The following is an 18,686-nucleotide window of genomic DNA, read 5'->3' as shown; positions in this document are numbered from 1 at the left end:
ACAATCTCCCCTCCAACTTCCCTGAAACGTCTCCCCCCTCCCATACCAGATCTACTTTTCAATGTCAATCACAAACGGTATGGATCCTCAATATTCGGTCGCTCTCTATATGCGATGCTAACACTTCTAAAGAGTCCATCTGGGCTCCTAGCCCCTCCACCACTCGTGGACAGCCCACCCAGCTCTCCTCGGACGCAAAGGGTGAGCGACTAGCATACGCTGTACGACCCCCCAGACATAGAAATCCTTGACATCCATGCATCAATCCTGACCGAAACAATTGCAGTCCAATAAATCTATCTTTCTGCGCTCGATCGACAACCCCGCAGTCGCCCGCCAATACACAGAGCACAAGGCTCAGACCACCGTTGCTCGGTTCTCCCCCTCTGGATTCTACGTTGCAAGTGGTGATGCCTCCGGTACAGTGAGAGTGTGGGATTGCGTTGGAGACGGCATTACCAAGGGCGAGTACAACATCATCAATGGCCGGATTAACGACCTGGCCTGGGATGGTGATTCGCAGCGCATCTCTGCCGTAGGAGACGGCAAGCAACGATACGGTCACTTTGTTACCTGGGACAGTGGAAACACTGTCGGCGAAGTCTTTGGTCACACGCAACAGATCAACTCCGTTTCGATTAGGCAGCAGCGGCCTCTGCGTGCGGCGACTGCGGGTGATGACAAGAAGCTGGTCTTCTATCACGGAGCGCCTTTCAAATTTAACATGGGAGTTGCGGACAAGCACTCTAACTATATTTATGGTGTTGCCTTCAGTCCTGACGGCGCCACCTTGGCCAGTGTTGGTGGAGACCGCAAGATTTGGTTGTACGATGGCAAGACCGGTGAGGCCAAGGGCCAGATTGGCGAGGGGGAGCACAAGGGTAGTATCTTTGGTCTCTCTTGGAGCAAGGATTCCCGGAAGTTCGTTACCGCCAGTGCTGATCGGACGGTTAAGATCTGGGATGTGGAAGCGGGCAAATCCACACAGAGCTGGACTCTTGGAGAGGAGGGCGCAATGGCTGTTCGCGACCAGCAAGTTGGCGTTGTCTGGCCGCCTGGACGCAGTGATAATCTGCTTATCAGTTTGTCTCTTAGTGGAGATCTGAACTACTTGGTGGAGGGAACTCCTGAACCCCGGCAAGTGATCTCAGGCCACCAGAAGAGCATCACCTCTCTGGGCCAGACCACGCTGGACAACAAGGAGACATTATGGACTGGTAGCTTCGATGGACGGGTCTGTAGCTGGGATGTTTCTTCCGGCACCGCAGCAGAGATCGAAGGTGAGGGTCACCCTGGCTACGTTGCTGGTCTCACCTCAACTACAGAGGGTTCTGGCCGAATCTACAGTGTTGGCTGGGATGACACCATTCGCTCCATCGATGTTGCTGCGCAGACATACACTGGTAGCACCTCGAAGTTGACCGGGCAGCCAAAGGGCGTTGCCGCTGGTGATTCCATTATTTTGGTCGGTACCGAGGAGGCCGTTGAAATCTTCCAAGACGGCAAGAAAACCGGTGAATACAAGCCCAAGTTCCCTGTCACTATCGTAGCCGCCCATGGAGCCGTTGCTGCCATTGGAGGCGAGAATGGATCTGTTCAGATCTGCAAGGTTTCTACCTCTAGCCTCTCGGGCCAGACTGATATCAATGCTTCCCGCAACCAGATCTCCACTCTTGCATTCTCCCCTGATGCCTCCCTCCTGGCAGTTGGAGATATGCGAGGCCGCGTTCTGGTCTACAAGGTTGCAGATGGAAGTCTCGTTACGGACCGGTGGACTGCACACACCGCACGTATCACATCCATCTCCTGGCATAAGGATGGATCGCACCTTGTCAGTGGCTCACTAGACACCAACATCTTTGTGTGGAGCTTGGCCAACCAGGGTGACTGGATTGAGCTGAAGAACGCCCACAAGGAGGGTGTCAATGGTGTGACTTGGGTTGAAGGATCGAAGATCGCCTCGGCGGGTACTGATGCGGCAGTGAAGGTTTGGAAGGTTGAGGGAATGAAATGAGTGCAAATGTGGGAGGATGTTGAGTATTTGCATGTGTATAGAACTGAACGGATTTTGCTGCCAAATACATAGCTAAGAGCAAGCATCTACATACATTTCTGGGATCTTGATTGTCTTGTCTATAGATGATGAGTGGATGATGACGTTGTATTACGTACATGATCTAATCGAAGGGAGGCGCAAGGGGCGTTCGACATATGACAAGACAGCATTTGAAATACATTAGCTGCAGTGAGATGAACGACTTCGGACGTGTGTGATATGTAAATATACTATTTCCAAGATCATTTTACCTCGACCAGTGGAAGGGTAACTGGTCAACCAGATACTTGATGCCAGATCTCTATACCTTTTGGAACTTTATATGATTATGACCTTGGAATAGGCTGATATATTTGGATCTGGAAGTAGTTAGGTAGATCTTTAAACTGTTCCAAGTGCGTCGACTGAACAAAAAAAGGACGTGGCCGTAACCCGCATTGATGAACCTAACAAAACCGTGCGTCTGCCAACTCAGCTTTTCCCCCACAAAAAAAACCCGTACGACTTGGTCGAGCTAAAAAAGCGACGGCACTTTTTCTATCGGTTCCATGGGGATCTTCACTGTGAAGTCGCGCCGAGTCCGAGCGTGAGACGAAAACTATGTCACCATCTGGAGCTCCCAGTAGCTCCCGCCGCTTCTTGCGCCCAAAGGTACCTGATTCCCAGAGATCCCACAAATCAGACCCCCAAATCCCAGAATACTGACAGCCCGTGGAGCTGCGCCAGGCAACCTTTGTCCTCCCAAAAACCGGTCAGCGCCTTAAGGGCCTCGTGAGCCTGCGCAATCCCGCCGAGAGACTCGCAGTGCCCAACGAAAACAATCATGAAGAGCTACGCGGATTGCTCTCCGGGCAAATAGAGACACACCATGATGGATTTCTGAAGAAGCTCTCCGCGCGGGCGCGAGAACTGTGGCTGGGAATCTATAAGTTTATCACTTCCGAACAAGGCATCGGAATCTTGAAGTGCAGTTTGGCATATTTACTCGGATCTATGGCGACATTTATTCCGATCATTTCCTCCTTGCTTGGTTATCAAGATGGGAAACATATGGTGGCTACTGTGACGGTGTATTTCCATCCGGCGAGAACGATAGGGAGCATGTACCGAGCCTCGATTTGCGCGCTGCTTGCGTTCTGCTACTCCGCCTTCGTGTCAATCACAAGTATGTTGGTCGAGAACCTCTTCCAGGATACGCTGGATATGCCGATACTTGGCCATGCACTGGTCTTGATCGTATTCTGTGGTGGAGGACTCGGATTCGTCGGGTGGACTAAACAGCGACTCGGCGATCCACTGGTAAATGTAGCCTGCTCACTCACGGCGCTGTCGACGATCACTGTCTTGACCAAAGAAGGCGCGGTGCAGAATGGTGATCTTTCCCTTGAGAAGATTTCACAGGTTTTGAAAATGGTTATTATGGGTGTCGTCGTGGCTATGGCGGTATCATTCTTGATAGTTCCTATCTCAGCACGAAAAAAGCTCCGCGCTAACCTGGTCACAACCACCGATACACTGGCTACTATGCTGGCTATCATGACAGATGCTTTTTTAAGTGGATCCGAAGAAGAATTGACGGTGGAGGAGTATCTTGATGCTGAAACAAGGCACCGCAAGGCCTACTCCCAGCTTGATAAATTGGTCCGAGAAGCCAAGCTCGAGCATTTTATGGTTGGCACCGAGAGAGAATATCGGTTGGAGAAGAAGCTTGTTCGCTGGGTGCAAGATATTACCCATAACATGGGAGGATTGCGCAGTGCTGCAGAACTTCAATTCAGTCTAATCCGAGAAACGATTCATCGAGAATCTGGCTCAAGCGGACTCCCCACTCCATATGCAGACTACGTTGCAACCCTTGAGCGTTCGTGGTCCTTCCCTGACGGTTCGTTCCTGGAACCAATAGATGAACGTCCCGAGGCAGAACTATCGCCAGGTGGAACCTATCCTGCACAGCAAGGAAACTCGGATGCTAATGATCCAACTCTTCTTCCTGCGGACGTGTTTACTATCTTCATTTCTCATCTTGGTCCCTCTATGGTAAGTATCGCTGATATAGCTAGAGAAGAGTATTCTAGTAGCTAATATCCAAAACAGCGGTCATTGACATTTACTATGAAGGAAATCTTTAACGAGATACCATTTGGCCCAGCCCCACACTATAAGGTCTCAGTGAACAGTCGACTCCATACCAGTTTGGATCGTGCCCTTGCTCTCTACCGGGAGTCTCGACGAAAGACACTCAAATCGCTCTACGAACAAACAGAAGCGATGAAGATGAAAAGCCCCGATGCCGAAGCGGACCTAGAAGAAGTATCAGCTAGTTGCGGCCATTTCAGTTTCTCGCTTCTGGAGTTTGGAGAGCAACTCCATGAGCTTCTAGCTATCTTAGACGAGCTGCAGCTTGAAACCGAAGAGAGGCCCAATGGTCGATCTTGGTCATGGATGAAATTTTGGAACGTGGGAGACAAAAATTTTGATGCAGGTGTGTTTTCGATTCATGTATGGTCCCTTCGCGAACCTGTTTACTAATTCATCACCCTTAGAACCATCCAGCGGTGCAGAGAGTTACCGACACCTCGAGATCTCACGCATTAATGGATCAGATAACGGGCTAACGGCCGCAGTGAGGGGTCGTCTACGCCCGAACAGCGAAAGATCCGTCAAGGAGAGAGTGGGTTACCGGCTGTGGAAGTCACTCGAATGCTTCCGACGGGACGACACCAAATATGCGATCAAGGTTGGCGCTGGTGCCGCTCTTTACGCGTTGCCCGCTTTTCTTCCGTCCACTCGACCTTTCTACCAGCACTGGAGAGGTGAGTGGGGCTTGCTGTCATACATGCTGGTTTGCTCTATGACAATCGGTGCTTCCAATACGACCGGATATGCTCGTTTCCTCGGTACCTGTCTTGGGGCTGTATGTGCGATCCTGGCTTGGTATATCACCAGTGGTAATGTCTTCGGCCTTGCGTTTTTCGGCTGGTTGATGGCCACCTGGACAGCGTGGATCACCATTGTTCGAGGAAATGGTCCCATGGGACGGTTTATCATGCTCACCTACAATCTCTCTGTCCTCTATGCATACTCGCTCTCACAAAAAGATGCCGATGGCGACGACGAAGGAGGCCAACACCCAATAATAACCGAGATTGCCCTCCACAGAGTTGTTGCGGTGTTGTCCGGTTGCATCTGGGGTATCTTCATCACCCGATTCATTTGGCCCATCAGTGCTCGCAGCCGATTGAAGGATGGACTTAGCATCCTCTGGCTTCGGCTGGGTCTTGTCTGGAAGCGTGACCCACTGTCTTCCATGGCTATCAATGGCCGATCCATTGTATATATGACTGCGAGGGAGAGACTTGAGCTTGAACGATATCTCACCCGCCTTGAATCTCTTCTGGCTTCTGCACGCTCGGAGTTTGAGCTCAGGTGTGCTTTTGATGACGTCCCCTACGCTGATATCATTCGGCGTACCCGAAGCATGGTAAATGCATTTCATGCTATGAACCTTGAACTGATGAAAAGCGACATGGCCACGGCGGGGGAGATCTGTCTTCTTCAATATACGGCTGTTGAGCGGCAGCAGCTCTCTGCTCGCATAAGCCACCTCCTTACAGGTAAGACTCTTCTCATTATTTTTTCTAGTTTGAAGCAGTGTGTTGTGACAGCAGACCTAATATTCCGAATTACTTTAGTTATGGCATCGTCTATGAAGCTTGAATATCCATTGAGCGATGTCTTACCCAGTATCGATCATGCACGCGACAGGCTGCTTGCTCGCATCTATCGCTACCGCCAAGACCATGAGGTTTCTCAGCTAACGACAGACGAAGACTGTGCCCTGCTGTATGCATACAGTAAGTATATGATCCACGTTGATGCGAATTATTTTCCGTCACTGACCTCTTTCCTTCTAGTCTTGGTAACTGGCCAGTTGTCGAAAGAGATCATGGAAATCATCGCAGATATCGGGCAGTTATTTGGAGTTCTGAGTGAAGATGTAGTACAGCTAGTATAAAATATCAATAGTCTGATACGAATGAAGACAAAACCTCCTAATCATCATTCGTCGTTCAGGTATAAAATCATCACTTGTTTCGGAATTGAAGGTGGTATCCGGTTCTGGCGGGGAGACCAAGGCGGAAACCTACTCCAGCCTCAACCCTTCCATCCCCATCATCCATCACTTCCATCTCAACTCATCCTCAACTTCCTTCTCTTCTCATTCTCAGCCCTAGTCTGATGAATGCGTAGACCTTCTCCCTAATTGCCGCCCTTCGGCCTCGCCTCGTCGCACTCCAGCGAGTCCTCCAGCCATGCAGATCGACCCGGCCGCCCTGAGTCGGTCTGACTCGGCGTCAAATCCGGCTAAGAGTGCGACACCAAATGTTTCAGCAGCAGTGAAATCCTCCAGGGCTCTGAACTCCGTTCCGCGGCTCGACTTGGAGCATGCCTACACGGATCTAAAAGCCGCCATCGGGGACCAGTGGGCCGAGTACAAGGAATCGACGGCCCTTTTCTTACTAGGTATGACAATCCCTGCGCGTGCTATTGTCTAGCATCGGTGCACATCTGCTATCTCGGGGTTAGCTTCCTGACCCTGAATTGAGCTACCTGTGCTGACCTCCTGGCCTCCTACCTTCTAGGCCATTACAATCAAAGTGAATACGCGTCGCGAGTCGATTATATTATATGCGCCGATGCGAAAACCGAACATTTACATAATAATTTCGTCTGCGCGATTCTTGGAAACCTCACGCGAGACCTCCCTGATCATGGCGTCGCGAACTGGGTTTCAGCCAATGATAAGCCTTCGATGGTGTCGAAGCCGATCTCGGGCGATGCTGCGGAACAGAGATTAAAGACGGAGGTTATGCAGCTCCCTCCAAGAGATCGACGACGTATCAAGAGTATTCCAGAGGTATGTTAGGAAGAATCATTACCGTGGAGGGGGAAATACTTGTCTGCCGAGGATTGTGCTAATGGGCCATTTATAGCGCGACCCCAACGAAGTCACACCCAGTGAACTTGAGGAATACTACCTGGCAAAACAAATCAAGCTTCCAAGTCAGGTTCCAGCAAGCGCTGGTGGATTGAACAAGACCAGTAAGAAACCGTCACCCTCGTAGCTTGGAGTTGCGTTGTCGCATTGCGCACGCTATTACAATCAGGAAGATCTAACCGGCACTTTTTGCAGACTGGGAATTGGAAATCCGGAAAAGATATGCGCAACCACTCGCTGCTGAGACTGGCGAATTCCCCGATGCCGAATCTATTTATGCCCGTATGGTCCCCATGTGCTACGAAGAGTCCCTCCCCGGCGGTGCCGGCCTCCCATGTGCAGAGTTCATGGCAATTGCGACGGAAACATTCGTGAAAGAGGTCCTATCTTCAGTTTTCTCTCGCACCCGATCAAATGGTCCGTCCGGTACAAGTAACGGAATGATGATGCGCAAGTACCGACAGCAACTGGAACAGGAAGAGCTGGCGTTTACTCGTGGTGAAATCGTCAAGGACACCGCTACCGGTTTACTTCCAGTTGAAGCTAAAGAAGCCGCCCTTCGCAGACCTCTCGGAGTTAGGGATCTGCGGCTTACACTTGAGCTCAGCAGCGGGGTTCTTGGTCATATGCCGCTGATTATTGACCAGATCAAGGGTGGGTACTTCGAAGACGAGCTTGAGACTGAGAAGCAAGATCGATTAGAGAATGGTGTGGATGAGTCCATCGAGGTCAAGACTGCCGATGAGGATGAAATGGACATTGACGATGTCGACGACTCAATGTCGGACTGGGAAGGAGGCACTGCCGCAGATCGAGGCCAGTTGGGCTCCCTGCTCGACGAGTGCTTGTCTATGGCTGCATGAAGATGATACCCCCGACTCCCCTATATTACATCTGGTTATCCTTCCTGTTTTGATACCACGCTGCCACATTATATGCTTTCTTTTCTTGTTGATTCTCGGTCTTGGGCGGTGGGAGGATCACGGCGTCTGGGACTTACGGCGAGCCACCGCGTGGCTCCCCTTTTATTTGCATCCGGTTCTGGAGTTTATTGAGGATGTGTCGTGACGCCAGCCTCGACTATGTCATCCTTGCGTTTTTTTGTCTTTCGCTCTTCACCCCCCGTGGGCGGTGCGAGCCTGCAATGTACAGTATCAGCCTTTTCTATGGACAAGGTGGACGCAATCGTCAAGGGGATTATTTCTTTCACAAAACTACAAATGCAGAAACGATGGCGATGGCCTCTACTGATTGTAGAGAAGTCAAGCTTGTTCTATACCCATATATGAATTTGATTCACGATTGAAATATGCATTTCTTCATTGTAGTAGTGTCCCAGAACGCCGCATGGTGGTACATCATAAACGCAAAGCTCAATTGATTGTATTAGCAACCATCTTCAATATCTCATCCGTCGATTTGTGGGCATTAACTGGATCCTTGGATATAGACTGCCACACCTCGCCGTGTTTGGGTTCGGTTGAGACACACTTGGACACGACGTCGGATCGTTTTTCCTGAAACAAACATTAGTCGCTGATAGAAAGAGCACAACGTTGCATAACTAACCTCTGTACCGTGCTGCATCAAGAACTTGTAGTACCAAGCCCAACCATCACCATAGTCACTATCGGAGACAATGGCCTTTTCGAACCAGGTCATCGCTTTCTCCAATCGTCGCTCACCCCAGAAAATGCGAGCCACGGTGATAAACAGAATCGGGTCATTGTCCACCTTCTTAATAGCTTCCAAGCTACGAGCCTTGCGCTGAGCACGGGGCTCGAGATGCCAGATACTCTCGCTCCAAAGCAGCCCAGAAGTCGGGACCTCCTGCAATGCCTTGGCCATAAGAACTTTTGCTTGTCCAAGGTTGTTTGCGCGTCGTTCTACACGAACACTCTCTGTCCAGAGCTCGGCGCTCTTGGGAACAGCTAAACGAGCACGGTCAAGAACAGAACGGGCACGGACAACGGCGCCGGCCTTCTCCTCCAGTCGAGAAGCAAGTAGCCACAGCGCCACGGATTTGCTGCAAGCACGGGTACCTGTGCCGTATGCCTCTCGGGCTTGTGGGAATTTGTTTTGCGCCTCGTAGATCTGGCCCTTCATCATCCAAAGCTTGTCAGCCTTGGGGTAGAGCTGCAATCCTTGATTGACGAGATCCAGGGCATCGTCGATGTTGCCCAGTTGTCGCTCGAAAGCAACACTCTTAATCCACACGCGATCTGTGCCGGCTTCCCGGCGAGCAGTGGTCAGTAGCTCTCTTGCTTGGTCGGTTTGTTTGGCATCTGCTTCGAGCTTGACGGCTGCCAGCCAAATGTCTTCGTTGTTAGGGTTCTGGTTGAAGGCACGGCCGAGGACTCGGCGAGCGTCGTCGATTTCTCCAGACTGCCACTTTTCTTTAGCAAGCTGCAACCAGAGTTCCTCGCTCTGAGGACACGCCTCGACGGCTTTCTCCAGGACCTGCCACAGAGATTCTTTATCACCATGATTGCGCTCCAGGTCCGCTGCTGCGATCCAGATTGAGCGGCGGTTGATAAATACACGCAATGCGTAAGCGTAAATGGCTCGCGCGGTTTCGTACTTGCCGCGCGCAATGCTAGACTTGGCATCGTCCATCCAGATGTCCTTGCGGTCATCATCTTCGTCTAGGCCCCATCCAAGAGTCTCGTGCACAATAGCTCCGCAGGTGAGAATGGCACCTTCTTCTTCGCATCGTTCCGCCTCCGCGATCCATTCCTCTCGCTTCAGCATTGCGTTCTCGCGAGCCAGCGACTGGATGGCACGCTTCATGACATTCACCTTTTCGAAGGTACCCATTTGTTCTTGAAGACGAGCTGCAGCAATCCAAATTTCGTGGCTCGTGGGAACGGCCTTACGTGCCGCATTCAGAACCTTCTGCGCATTCTCTGGTGTCTCCAATCGAGCAAGAGCCAGCCATAACTCCACTGACAAGGGAATCATTTCGACGGCCTTGGCTAACAGAAGACGTGCATCCGCCGGGTCCTCCTCCAGGTTGACGGCTTCTTTCCAGATCTGAACAGACTGGGGAATGTGAAGAATAGCTTGTCTCAGCACATTCTTCTTGGCCCGAGTATCTGTTTCAAGCTTCATGGCCTCAGTCCACAACCTAGTAGAGTGGTCATTGTTCTTAATGGCGTTTGCAGCAATGACCTTGGCATTGTGGCCTTCATTAAGTCGAATGTTTTCCAGCCAAGCGTCTTCGCTTTTCGGACAGAGTTCACAGCCCTTCGCGATGATATTCCTGGCTGCAACAATCCGGCCCGCAAGCTCCTCAAGACGCGCTAGCGCAATCCATCCAGGGGCATGTTTCGGGTTAGTCTTGGTGACAGATTCCAGCAGCACACGAACTCGTTTGATATCGCCAACTTCAAGCTCTCCAGCTTTCATTTCCGACTGTGTCAGGCTGGTGAGATAGCCCTTGGGGTCGATACTGGTCGCACTTCCGGAGCTAGAACTTTCGGCACTTGATCCAAGTGCAGCCTGATCCAGTCTCACTTTCAAAACCTTATCACGCGCAGCACCGATGTCCGCGAAATTCGTCATAGTCCCGTCTGCGCCATCCTCGTCGCCGGCTGGAGCTCCATCATCGGCAATAGTCGTATCGAATTGCCCAGCATCTCGAGCGCCCGCGATGACGCTATCCGGAACGGCGTAAAATCGTTGTCGTAGGTTCTGCTTGGCTCGTCGGTTCTTGCCAGTCAGGTCACCAACCTCGGGCAAATTGGACCAATCCTCTTCGGAAACCGCAGCGAGGGATCGCTTTAGATCGGCAAATTGTTGCTGGATTTTAGGGTTCTTTCGTTCGTACTCTTCGCGTTCTTGTTGCTCTCGAGCTTCCCTGTAGGTGGTGAACGATTCAAGTCGGTATTCTATCCAAACAACCGGGGCTTGGCCCGATGAACAAGACGAACTTGCAGGGGGTATGGGGAGTGTGACTAACCTTCGAATCTTCCGACGTCTGTCCATCTTCTCATCTACCTCTTGATAGATGCGATCTGCCTCATCATCTTCCTGGTCAAACTGTCCGTAGGCAAATAGACCGGTGTCGTTTTCGGGATCCTGAAAACGCTCATCTTCCTCCTCTTCCTTTTCATCCTTGCCTCCCTTTTCGCGTGACTGACTTCCATACGCAGTCGGTGCAGCAGCTCCCAGAAGCTGAGCTCGTTTCGTCAGAGCGGCTTGGATCTGTTCGGGTGTTGGGCCTTCGCGCGCAGGTCCCAGGTCAGAGCGCGTGGTGAAGCCGGTCGCACCACGACCCAGACCAGCGACATAATTCTCCGGTGCCTGCTGGCTAAGAAAATCCTTGCGTCCGGACGCCATGATGAACACAGCGAGCTCGAAGTGAATTGGAGACAATAGTTGTAAAGCGGGTTTCGTAGAAAAGTAGATCCGATCCCGACAATCTTATCGCAAAAGAAAAAAAGTTGCCCACCTCGTCTTGTCTCATGAAAACACCAAGTCTCGCACGTTGAGATTCCTTTTTAATACGAAAGAATTCACAGGCAGTATATCTGCCATCGAGGGAAAATGCCTAAGGCTATCAAACCAAAGAAGCGCAACAATGCGCAAAGCGATGCAGCTGCAAAAACCTCGGCGGCCCACAGTATCTTCAAGATGAACACAGATATCGGTCAGCACGTTTTGAAAAACCCTGGTATTGCAGAGCAGTAAGTCAAGTCTATGTACGAAGCTGTGTATATACGCCCACTAAGTATCTATTCCATAGAATTGTCCTCAAGGCGGAACTCAAGCAGAGTGATGTCGTGCTTGAAATCGGTCCCGGTACTGGTAACTTGACAACCAAGATTCTCGACCATGCCAAGAAGGTCATCGCTGTGGAATTGGATCCTCGCATGGCGGCAGAAGTTACCAAGCGTTTCCAGGGCACTCCGGCGCAGAAGCGTCTCGAGGTGATCCTCGGAGACGTGATGAAGACCGAACTCCCATACTTCGATGTCTGCATTAGCAACACACCCTACCAGGTATAAACACATTGGCACACCAACAGAAGATACCGGGTGTAGCTAACCATTCACATAGATTTCATCCCCTCTCACATTCAAGCTTTTGGCTACATTGCCCGCTCCTCGGGTTTGCATTCTCATGTATGTTTACCAACGGTGGCAATCTTGTCGTGAACTAGCGTCCTTTTCAATTTGCTATATACTAATATGCATTTCTGAGCTTAGGTTCCAGCGTGAATTCGCGCTGCGTCTGTTCGCCAAACCCGGAGACAAGCTTTACAGTCGACTTTCCGTCAACGCACAGATGTGGGCAAAGATCGATCACATTATGAAGGTTGGCAAGAACAACTTCAAACCTCCACCCCTGGTCGAGTCCAGCGTAATTCGCATGGTCCCCAAGGTTCCGCGGCCACAGGTCAACTATGAGGAATGGGACGGAATGTTGCGCATTGCATTCGTCCGAAAGAACAAGACATTGCGTGCCAGTTTCCTCGGAACTACTAGCATCGTCAACATGCTGGAAGCGAACTACCGGACCTGGTGTGCTCAGAATGATATCCCGGTGGAAGATGGTCCCGCTGAGGATGCCGACGGCGATGCAATGGATATGGGCCAAGAAGAAGAGATGGAAGACGCCGAAGAGGAGGTCATGGAAATGGACGACGACGATGACGTCCCTGATTTCTTCAAACAGGAGACTAATGCTCGCCTCGAACAAGCGCTCAAGAACAGGACCTCGCGGAAGAAGCGAGGAAAGGTTTCGGAGTTGGTGCGTGAAAAGGTGCGCCAGGTTCTGGAGGATGACACTGGTCTCGCTGATAAGCGCGCAAGAATGTGTGATGAGAACGAATTTTTGAAAATGCTGTGGGCCTTCAACCAGAAGGGAATCCACTTTAACTGATCAGGACCAAGTCCCCCTTGGGACAGTCCCGAATAAAATGATGAATTATGATTACTATCAATAAAAGATACCATTTTCAGGAGGCGCGTCACCAGAAGGCCGAAGATGAGCAGCGGAATCCTGAAAAAGGCTTTGCCAGATGAATGCCTCGCTCAATAAAAGCTCGATATCTTTCTCAGTCCAACCCTTGGTGGGCAATGCTTGCAGAAACATCATAACCTCCTATATGATGATTAGAAAATTTACTTCTTGATGGTGGGACTGTGACATACCTGGAAGTCCATCTTCACCAATTGGTCCGTCCATTTAACTAAAAATGCGGCACACACGTACAGATGAAATCGTGAGAAGCCCTGCTCCTCGGCCTGTATTATTCGTTAGCATCATCAAGAGATCATATAGTCCCAAGAGACATACCATATACGTATCCCACATGCGTATCGTGTTCTTGATGCTCATTTCCCGCATGAGCAAGCAGTTCATCCACCGGAAACTAAACTGCATAAACTCAACACCCTCTTGCTCAAGATGCTTAGCAAGAGCGGAATCAATTCGTTTGGTTAAGTCGCGCAACGCTCGAACTTGTCTGTGAATACCGGGCTGCGCGTAGATATAGTTGTCTTGAATTCCGTCCAAAAGCTTTGTCAGGCACCAGAATGTATCAGCCTCCACGGCATCTAAGACACTTCGAGGTAATTGGCCGGGATCCATGCCCTCTTCCACATTAAGATCTGTAATGTAAACTCCCAGGAAGACTTGCCAAAATGGTGTTACCAGGTCGTTGATGCCCTGGACATAACCACTGGCCGGATGGCGAATGGCCCACACATATAAAATACGCTCCAAAGACCGCTGAGTAGCTTCGTATCCATAAAGTGGAATATGAGGGCTCGTACGCGGGACATCGATACTGATCTGATGCCAAACTGCCTCATCCAGTCCCCTACCCCGTCCGGTGCTTGAAGCAGGGGGGTTTGAGGCAGCGCCGCTGCCTCGTTCAAAGGCCTGCCGAACTCCATCCAAATACTCTTTGCGCTTTCTCTCCAGTGTCGAAATGCGTCGTTCACTATTCGGGGGCAGATAGCCGAGTAAAAGTTGCCAAGTCATCGGCCGAACCTCCTCGGGCACTCCAGACCATGCCAGATCTCGGAGTTCAGTAAGAGACACAGTGCTAGCCTGAAGAATGCGTTTGAACTTATTGATTCGGGAAATGCGACTTGAATGAATCTCCCTTTCTTTGGGGGATGCGCTGGTGGGGGGTGTGGTGTGACTGATGAGATTCAAAGCATTTGCGGGATCTGGCTCTCGCGTTAGTCCTCTGCTGATAATCGATGGCAAGCATTCTAACCTTGCAGAATATCCTTATACTGCGGTCGAAGGATCTTTTCATCACTCTTACGCGCCGTTGGGTACATGGGAGTGCCGCGTTCTTCGGCGATATCTGAGCTGTTTGCCCGTTGTCGATTGTTGGCCGAAAGCCCAAAGCCAAGGGAGCCAGGTTTTCCTCCCATAAGTCCCCCGCTATCATTTTTCTTGGTTTTCATGGAAGGCGTCTTCTTCCGTCTCATACTTGCAAGACTTGGAAGCCCAAATTCATCCTCGTCATCATCATACACCATTTCATCATCGTCATCGTCATCGTCATCTTCTTCGGTTGGATCCCGACTCCATTCATGTACTCCGTCAGCCATGATTGGGTATGGTTCTCTTGGAGGAGAGGCGACGTTTCCAGATCGGTGAGCCAAATGCGAGGGCGCATTGGTGGCGGAGGGTTTCGGGGGCGTCCTGGGGCGAGGGTGGGATGATGTGCCTCTGTCCATGATCTGTCAGCATAACTCCAATGCCGATCCATTGGGACTTTTCCAGAATACAAGGTACTGACTGCATAAGATTTGCATGGGAGTAGGAAGCGCCAACCACCGTGTTCTGACCATAGCTCTTCGGAGACGATTGGTTCAACGATGCGGTCCTATTTGACCAGAAAGGAGAATCTGCACGTCTTCAATGACTGTCAGCCAATGTTCATGTCGGTATATGGAGCAAGGGGGTTATCGACATACTCGGAGTTACCTGTTAACCATCGGGGAAGCTATGTTAGCTATGGACCCTGAAGCTTGCGACGGGAAATACGCACCAACCTGGACCATTTCCTGGAGTGATATAATCAGTATTTTACCCATTGAGATTATCATGTGAGTTCAAGCTTTGGAAGACTTACCTGCTGCCCCTTCTTGTTTGTCATGGTTACTACCGAGGTGATGAATAGTGCGCGCGCTTTTGAGGGGAGGGTTGAATGCGGGGCGCCCCAGCGACGGTGTTGTTATCTCCTCCAACGTCTCTGTACGAACTCAGTAAGGCATTGCGGGTCATTCAAGGGCCCGATAAGGTGAAGTGTTTCTGAAACAACAGAATCAGAGAAGAAAATGTGAACACTGAGGTGTTGAAGGTCAATCTCGTAGTCATAAGTGAAACGTTTAGTTTCAAGGTCAAACGGGCCGTGCGTATGTAAGCCACGTCCTCCGCTTTCCTCCCTTCCAAGGTTCAACTTTGTTCATTATTTCTCTCCCGATCATTTCACCATTTTCTCGTGTATTTTCTTCTTCTTCACACTTTACGATTGTGTTTTTTACTTTCACTTCTCCCATTGCCCCATCTCCTACTTATTTCAGTCCCGCAAACTCTCTGCACCATGGCCGACCCGGAGGGATTGGAAGAGGATCTTTTCGCTGATCTGTAAGCTTACTCGAATATCCCTTTTGAGATGAAACTGACGTGTCATGTCTTTCTCAGCTACGATGCCGACGAATCGACAAACCGCACTACTTCTGCGGTAGAGGCGCCCAAGCCTGCAGAACCCGCTCCAGCAGTTCCTGCACCACCTGCCGCGGAGTCAACCCCGCAAACCTATGATCCTTCGCCAGTAGACACATATGCGACACAGTCTCATTCGCAGCAGAGTTATGGTGGGGATTACCAGAACGGCTCTCAGAGCGCTTACGCTGCCCCCGCAGCACCTGCCCCCGCAGAGAATGAGTCTCACGGAACGGGCATCAAAGAAGATGGGTAAGTCCATATCCCTGCTGGTCCCTTTTTGTTTTGATTATTCCTGGGTTGTGTATCTGGCTATCTTCATTGGCTACCTGGGTGGCACTCGTTACTATTCACGGCGCAAATGCGACTCTGGGGTCTGGGGGATTGGGACGTGATTTGCTCAGATGCCAGCTCAGTGAGAAAAGAGTGGCGATTACAATTACGATCGGGGCGTGATTGACTGGCGCTATATCCACCTTGCAATATTGGGAATACCTCTTGAAGAACTTCACTCTTCGCCGCTCTCGTCTCTACAACCTTTTCTGCGTCATTCTTGGAAACTCGAGACACCAGACAGAAGCAACATCAGAGAAAGAGGGAGAAACAAATCCGGGATCCCTTGAACAGAGGAAATCTGGGCGCACCGGAGAAGCTTTGACAAGAAAGCGGTCTCCAGCAAGCTTCTTTGCGAGCGACTATATATAGTACAGCGGATACTATATAGCTTCTTATCGATATACGTTGATAGAGCAGAGCAAGAAGTAGCAACGCTGTCAGATGGAAGTTCATCAACCCCGAGCTAGCTTGGGACTGTTAGACAGACAGATCTTCTCCCATGGAGAGGAGAGACAGTGACAATTCACTTATTTCGCCCGAATTTCTCGCCTTCGGCCTTTCATCTTGCTCCAGAACGTGAAGCCAAAACAAAAGAGGAGGAACAAGGTTGATCTCGGGATCCAAGCTCGTGTAAACCAGGAAACTTGGGTTTTGCGTGTCTGTGCGGTTTCCGTATATCGACTATCCACTATCTGCCGTGGACCCATGCAGTTTCGCATTTAGCTGTATTCGTGAATAGCAGCTGAGAGCCACCAGCTCCTTAGCCAGAGCCCATATCCACCCATGGATCTTTCGCCCTGATTTTTGCTGGTCATATATGACCTTGATACTTGCGCGATTAAGTACTTTGGTTGATACTAATTCATTATGGTTAGCAAAATGTTCATCGGTGGTTTGAACTGGGAGACTACAGATCGTATGTATCTTGCTTATGGACAGAAATGCATGGAAATTTTCAGTCTAACTTTCCACAGAATCTCTGCGTGATTATTTCTCGCAATTTGGAGATGTTCAGGAGTGCACTGTAATGCGGGATAGCGCCACAGGTCGCTCTCGTGGTTTTGGTTTCCTGACTTTCCGTGACCCTAAGACTGTGAACACCGTTATGGTGAAGGAACACTACCTGGATGGCAAGATTGTAAGAATTCCTTGACAGGAAAAATACTCGAATAAGCCACTTACAATACTTTGCTAGATCGACCCCAAGCGTGCCATTCCCCGTGATGAGCAAGAAAAGACCAGCAAGATCTTCGTCGGCGGTGTCAGTCAAGAAGCGACAGAACAAGACTTCAAGCAATTCTTCATGCAATTTGGACGCGTCGTGGATGCGACCCTTATGATCGACAAGGACACTGGTCGCCCCCGTGGCTTCGGCTTCGTGACATTCGACAGCGAAACCGCGGTGGAGAATGCCCTTTCCCGCCCCCTTGAAATCTTGGGTAAGCCCATCGAAGTGAAGAAAGCCCAGCCCCGCGGTAATCTGCGTGACGAAGATCGAGGAGGTCGCCGAGGTGGCCGAGACGGAGGAGGTTATCGTGACAACATGAGCCATGGAAGCGAAAGTGCCCCCCAGCAAGGTGGTCAGCAAGGCATGGCCGGTGGAATGACACCTCAGATGATGGCACAGTACTGGCAACGCATGCAGCAATACTTTGCCATGATGCAACAGCAGATGGCTATGGCAGGCCAGGGCCAGCCCCAGGGAATGCCCGGTGCCATGGGCATGGGTGGCATGAACCCTGCCATGCTCCAGCAAATGCAACAGATGCAACAAATGCAGCAGATGAAGGCCCAGCAGCCACAGGGCAACATGAGCCCCAACCCTCAAAGCCCAGCCCCCTCCCACTCCCCGATGCCTAACATGATGAACCCCGCCATGATGCAACAGATGCAGAACCAGGGCCAAGCACAAGCGGCTCCAGCTGCTGGTAACGGAGGTGCCAGCCCGGGCCCCAATGCCGCTTACCGCCAGCCTGGCGGACCCGGCTACAACGCCCAGGAGCAGATCGCCTTTGAACAGCAGAAGTACGAGCAACAGCAGGTCCGCCGCACCATGGAGAACCGCGCTTTCTCTCCTTACCAGCAGGGCGGTCCAACTTCGTGGGAAGGCATGTACGACGAAGTGCCCCAGCCCAACAACCCCGGTGGACAAGGTATGTACTGCCGAATACGCAATACCTCTTTTTCATCTCCATGCTAACTTCTTTAGATGGAGGACCGGGTTCCCAGGTCCAAAGTGCTGCTCCCGCCAACGCCCCTACAGGACCGCGAAACGCCGGTAAGCCCGGTGCAAACTACCGTGGCGGTGGCCGAGGAGGACAAGGACACCGCGGCTTCCACCCTTATTCCCGTTAACGTAATCTTTAATGGTTTGGGATGGATGGTCGTTGTGACTCTTTACCATCTTGTAAATCTCCACCAGCTACATGTTCGGAATCAATGGCTCTTTTCTGCGAACGAGTCTAATGGGATGTGGCTCCGGGGAGGTTTCATTCTTTTCTTGTTTGTTTTTCTCTCAAAATGATCAATCCCATTGGGACATGGTGGTGTTCTCAATCTTGTGTATGTTCGCGAGCACTCAAATGCCAAATATTCAAT

The 18,686-nt window shown here is 50.8% G+C and overlaps 6 protein-coding genes across 6 annotated transcripts; 4 read left to right on the top strand and 2 right to left on the bottom strand.

The window, feature by feature from the left end:
• Window positions 1-61: 61 nt before the first annotated feature.
• N7520_010809 (WD40 repeat domain-containing protein) lies at window positions 62-2,014 on the top strand (the record flags this gene model as incomplete). Its single annotated transcript, XM_057144742.1, has 3 exons — window positions 62-77; window positions 133-221; window positions 287-2,014. The coding sequence occupies 3 exons, from the start codon at window positions 62-64 to the stop codon at window positions 2,012-2,014; spliced, it is 1,833 nt and encodes a 610-aa protein (XP_056990496.1).
• A 642-nt stretch (window positions 2,015-2,656) lies between these two features.
• On the top strand, window positions 2,657-7,918 carry N7520_010808 (Transcriptional coactivator SAGA-type complex Ada1/Tada1; the record flags this gene model as incomplete). Its single annotated transcript, XM_057144741.1, has 10 exons — window positions 2,657-2,707; window positions 2,765-4,093; window positions 4,151-4,538; window positions 4,600-5,670; window positions 5,749-5,910; window positions 5,971-6,065; window positions 6,292-6,580; window positions 6,664-6,974; window positions 7,051-7,159; window positions 7,251-7,918. The coding sequence occupies 10 exons, from the start codon at window positions 2,657-2,659 to the stop codon at window positions 7,916-7,918; spliced, it is 4,473 nt and encodes a 1,490-aa protein (XP_056990495.1).
• Window positions 7,919-8,428: 510 nt separating this feature from the next.
• On the bottom strand, window positions 8,429-11,396 carry N7520_010807 (U4/U6-U5 snRNP complex subunit PRP6; the record flags this gene model as incomplete). Its single annotated transcript, XM_057144740.1, has 2 exons — window positions 8,429-8,572; window positions 8,625-11,396. 2 exons carry the CDS (start codon window positions 11,394-11,396, stop codon window positions 8,429-8,431), a joined length of 2,916 nt encoding a protein of 971 aa, XP_056990494.1.
• Window positions 11,397-11,579: 183 nt separating this feature from the next.
• N7520_010806 (dimethyladenosine transferase) lies at window positions 11,580-12,941 on the top strand (the record flags this gene model as incomplete). Its single annotated transcript, XM_057144739.1, has 4 exons — window positions 11,580-11,743; window positions 11,803-12,058; window positions 12,117-12,181; window positions 12,266-12,941. Coding segments are annotated over 4 exons (1,161 nt in total), but the record flags the coding sequence as incomplete, so codon positions are not given.
• A 57-nt stretch (window positions 12,942-12,998) lies between these two features.
• N7520_010805 (GTPase-activating protein GYP1) lies at window positions 12,999-15,183 on the bottom strand (the record flags this gene model as incomplete). Its single annotated transcript, XM_057144738.1, has 8 exons — window positions 12,999-13,163; window positions 13,214-13,306; window positions 13,359-14,239; window positions 14,290-14,753; window positions 14,824-14,940; window positions 15,002-15,011; window positions 15,076-15,091; window positions 15,160-15,183. The coding sequence occupies 8 exons, from the start codon at window positions 15,181-15,183 to the stop codon at window positions 12,999-13,001; spliced, it is 1,770 nt and encodes a 589-aa protein (XP_056990492.1).
• Window positions 15,184-15,630: 447 nt separating this feature from the next.
• N7520_010804 (RNA-binding protein) lies at window positions 15,631-18,443 on the top strand (the record flags this gene model as incomplete). The annotated part of the gene is made up of 6 exons (XM_057144737.1): window positions 15,631-15,674; window positions 15,732-16,004; window positions 16,964-17,004; window positions 17,063-17,226; window positions 17,284-18,241; window positions 18,298-18,443. The coding sequence occupies 6 exons, from the start codon at window positions 15,631-15,633 to the stop codon at window positions 18,441-18,443; spliced, it is 1,626 nt and encodes a 541-aa protein (XP_056990491.1).
• Window positions 18,444-18,686: the final 243 nt, after the last annotated feature.

This window comes from Penicillium odoratum, assembly GCF_028828045.1.
Source record: "Penicillium odoratum strain IBT 22623 chromosome Unknown utg000008l_segment0_segment0, whole genome shotgun sequence".
Lineage (NCBI taxonomy): Eukaryota > Fungi > Ascomycota > Eurotiomycetes > Eurotiales > Aspergillaceae > Penicillium > Penicillium odoratum.
Note: the sequence above shows the minus strand (reverse complement) of the source record. Positions and strands in the feature narration are given on the sequence as shown.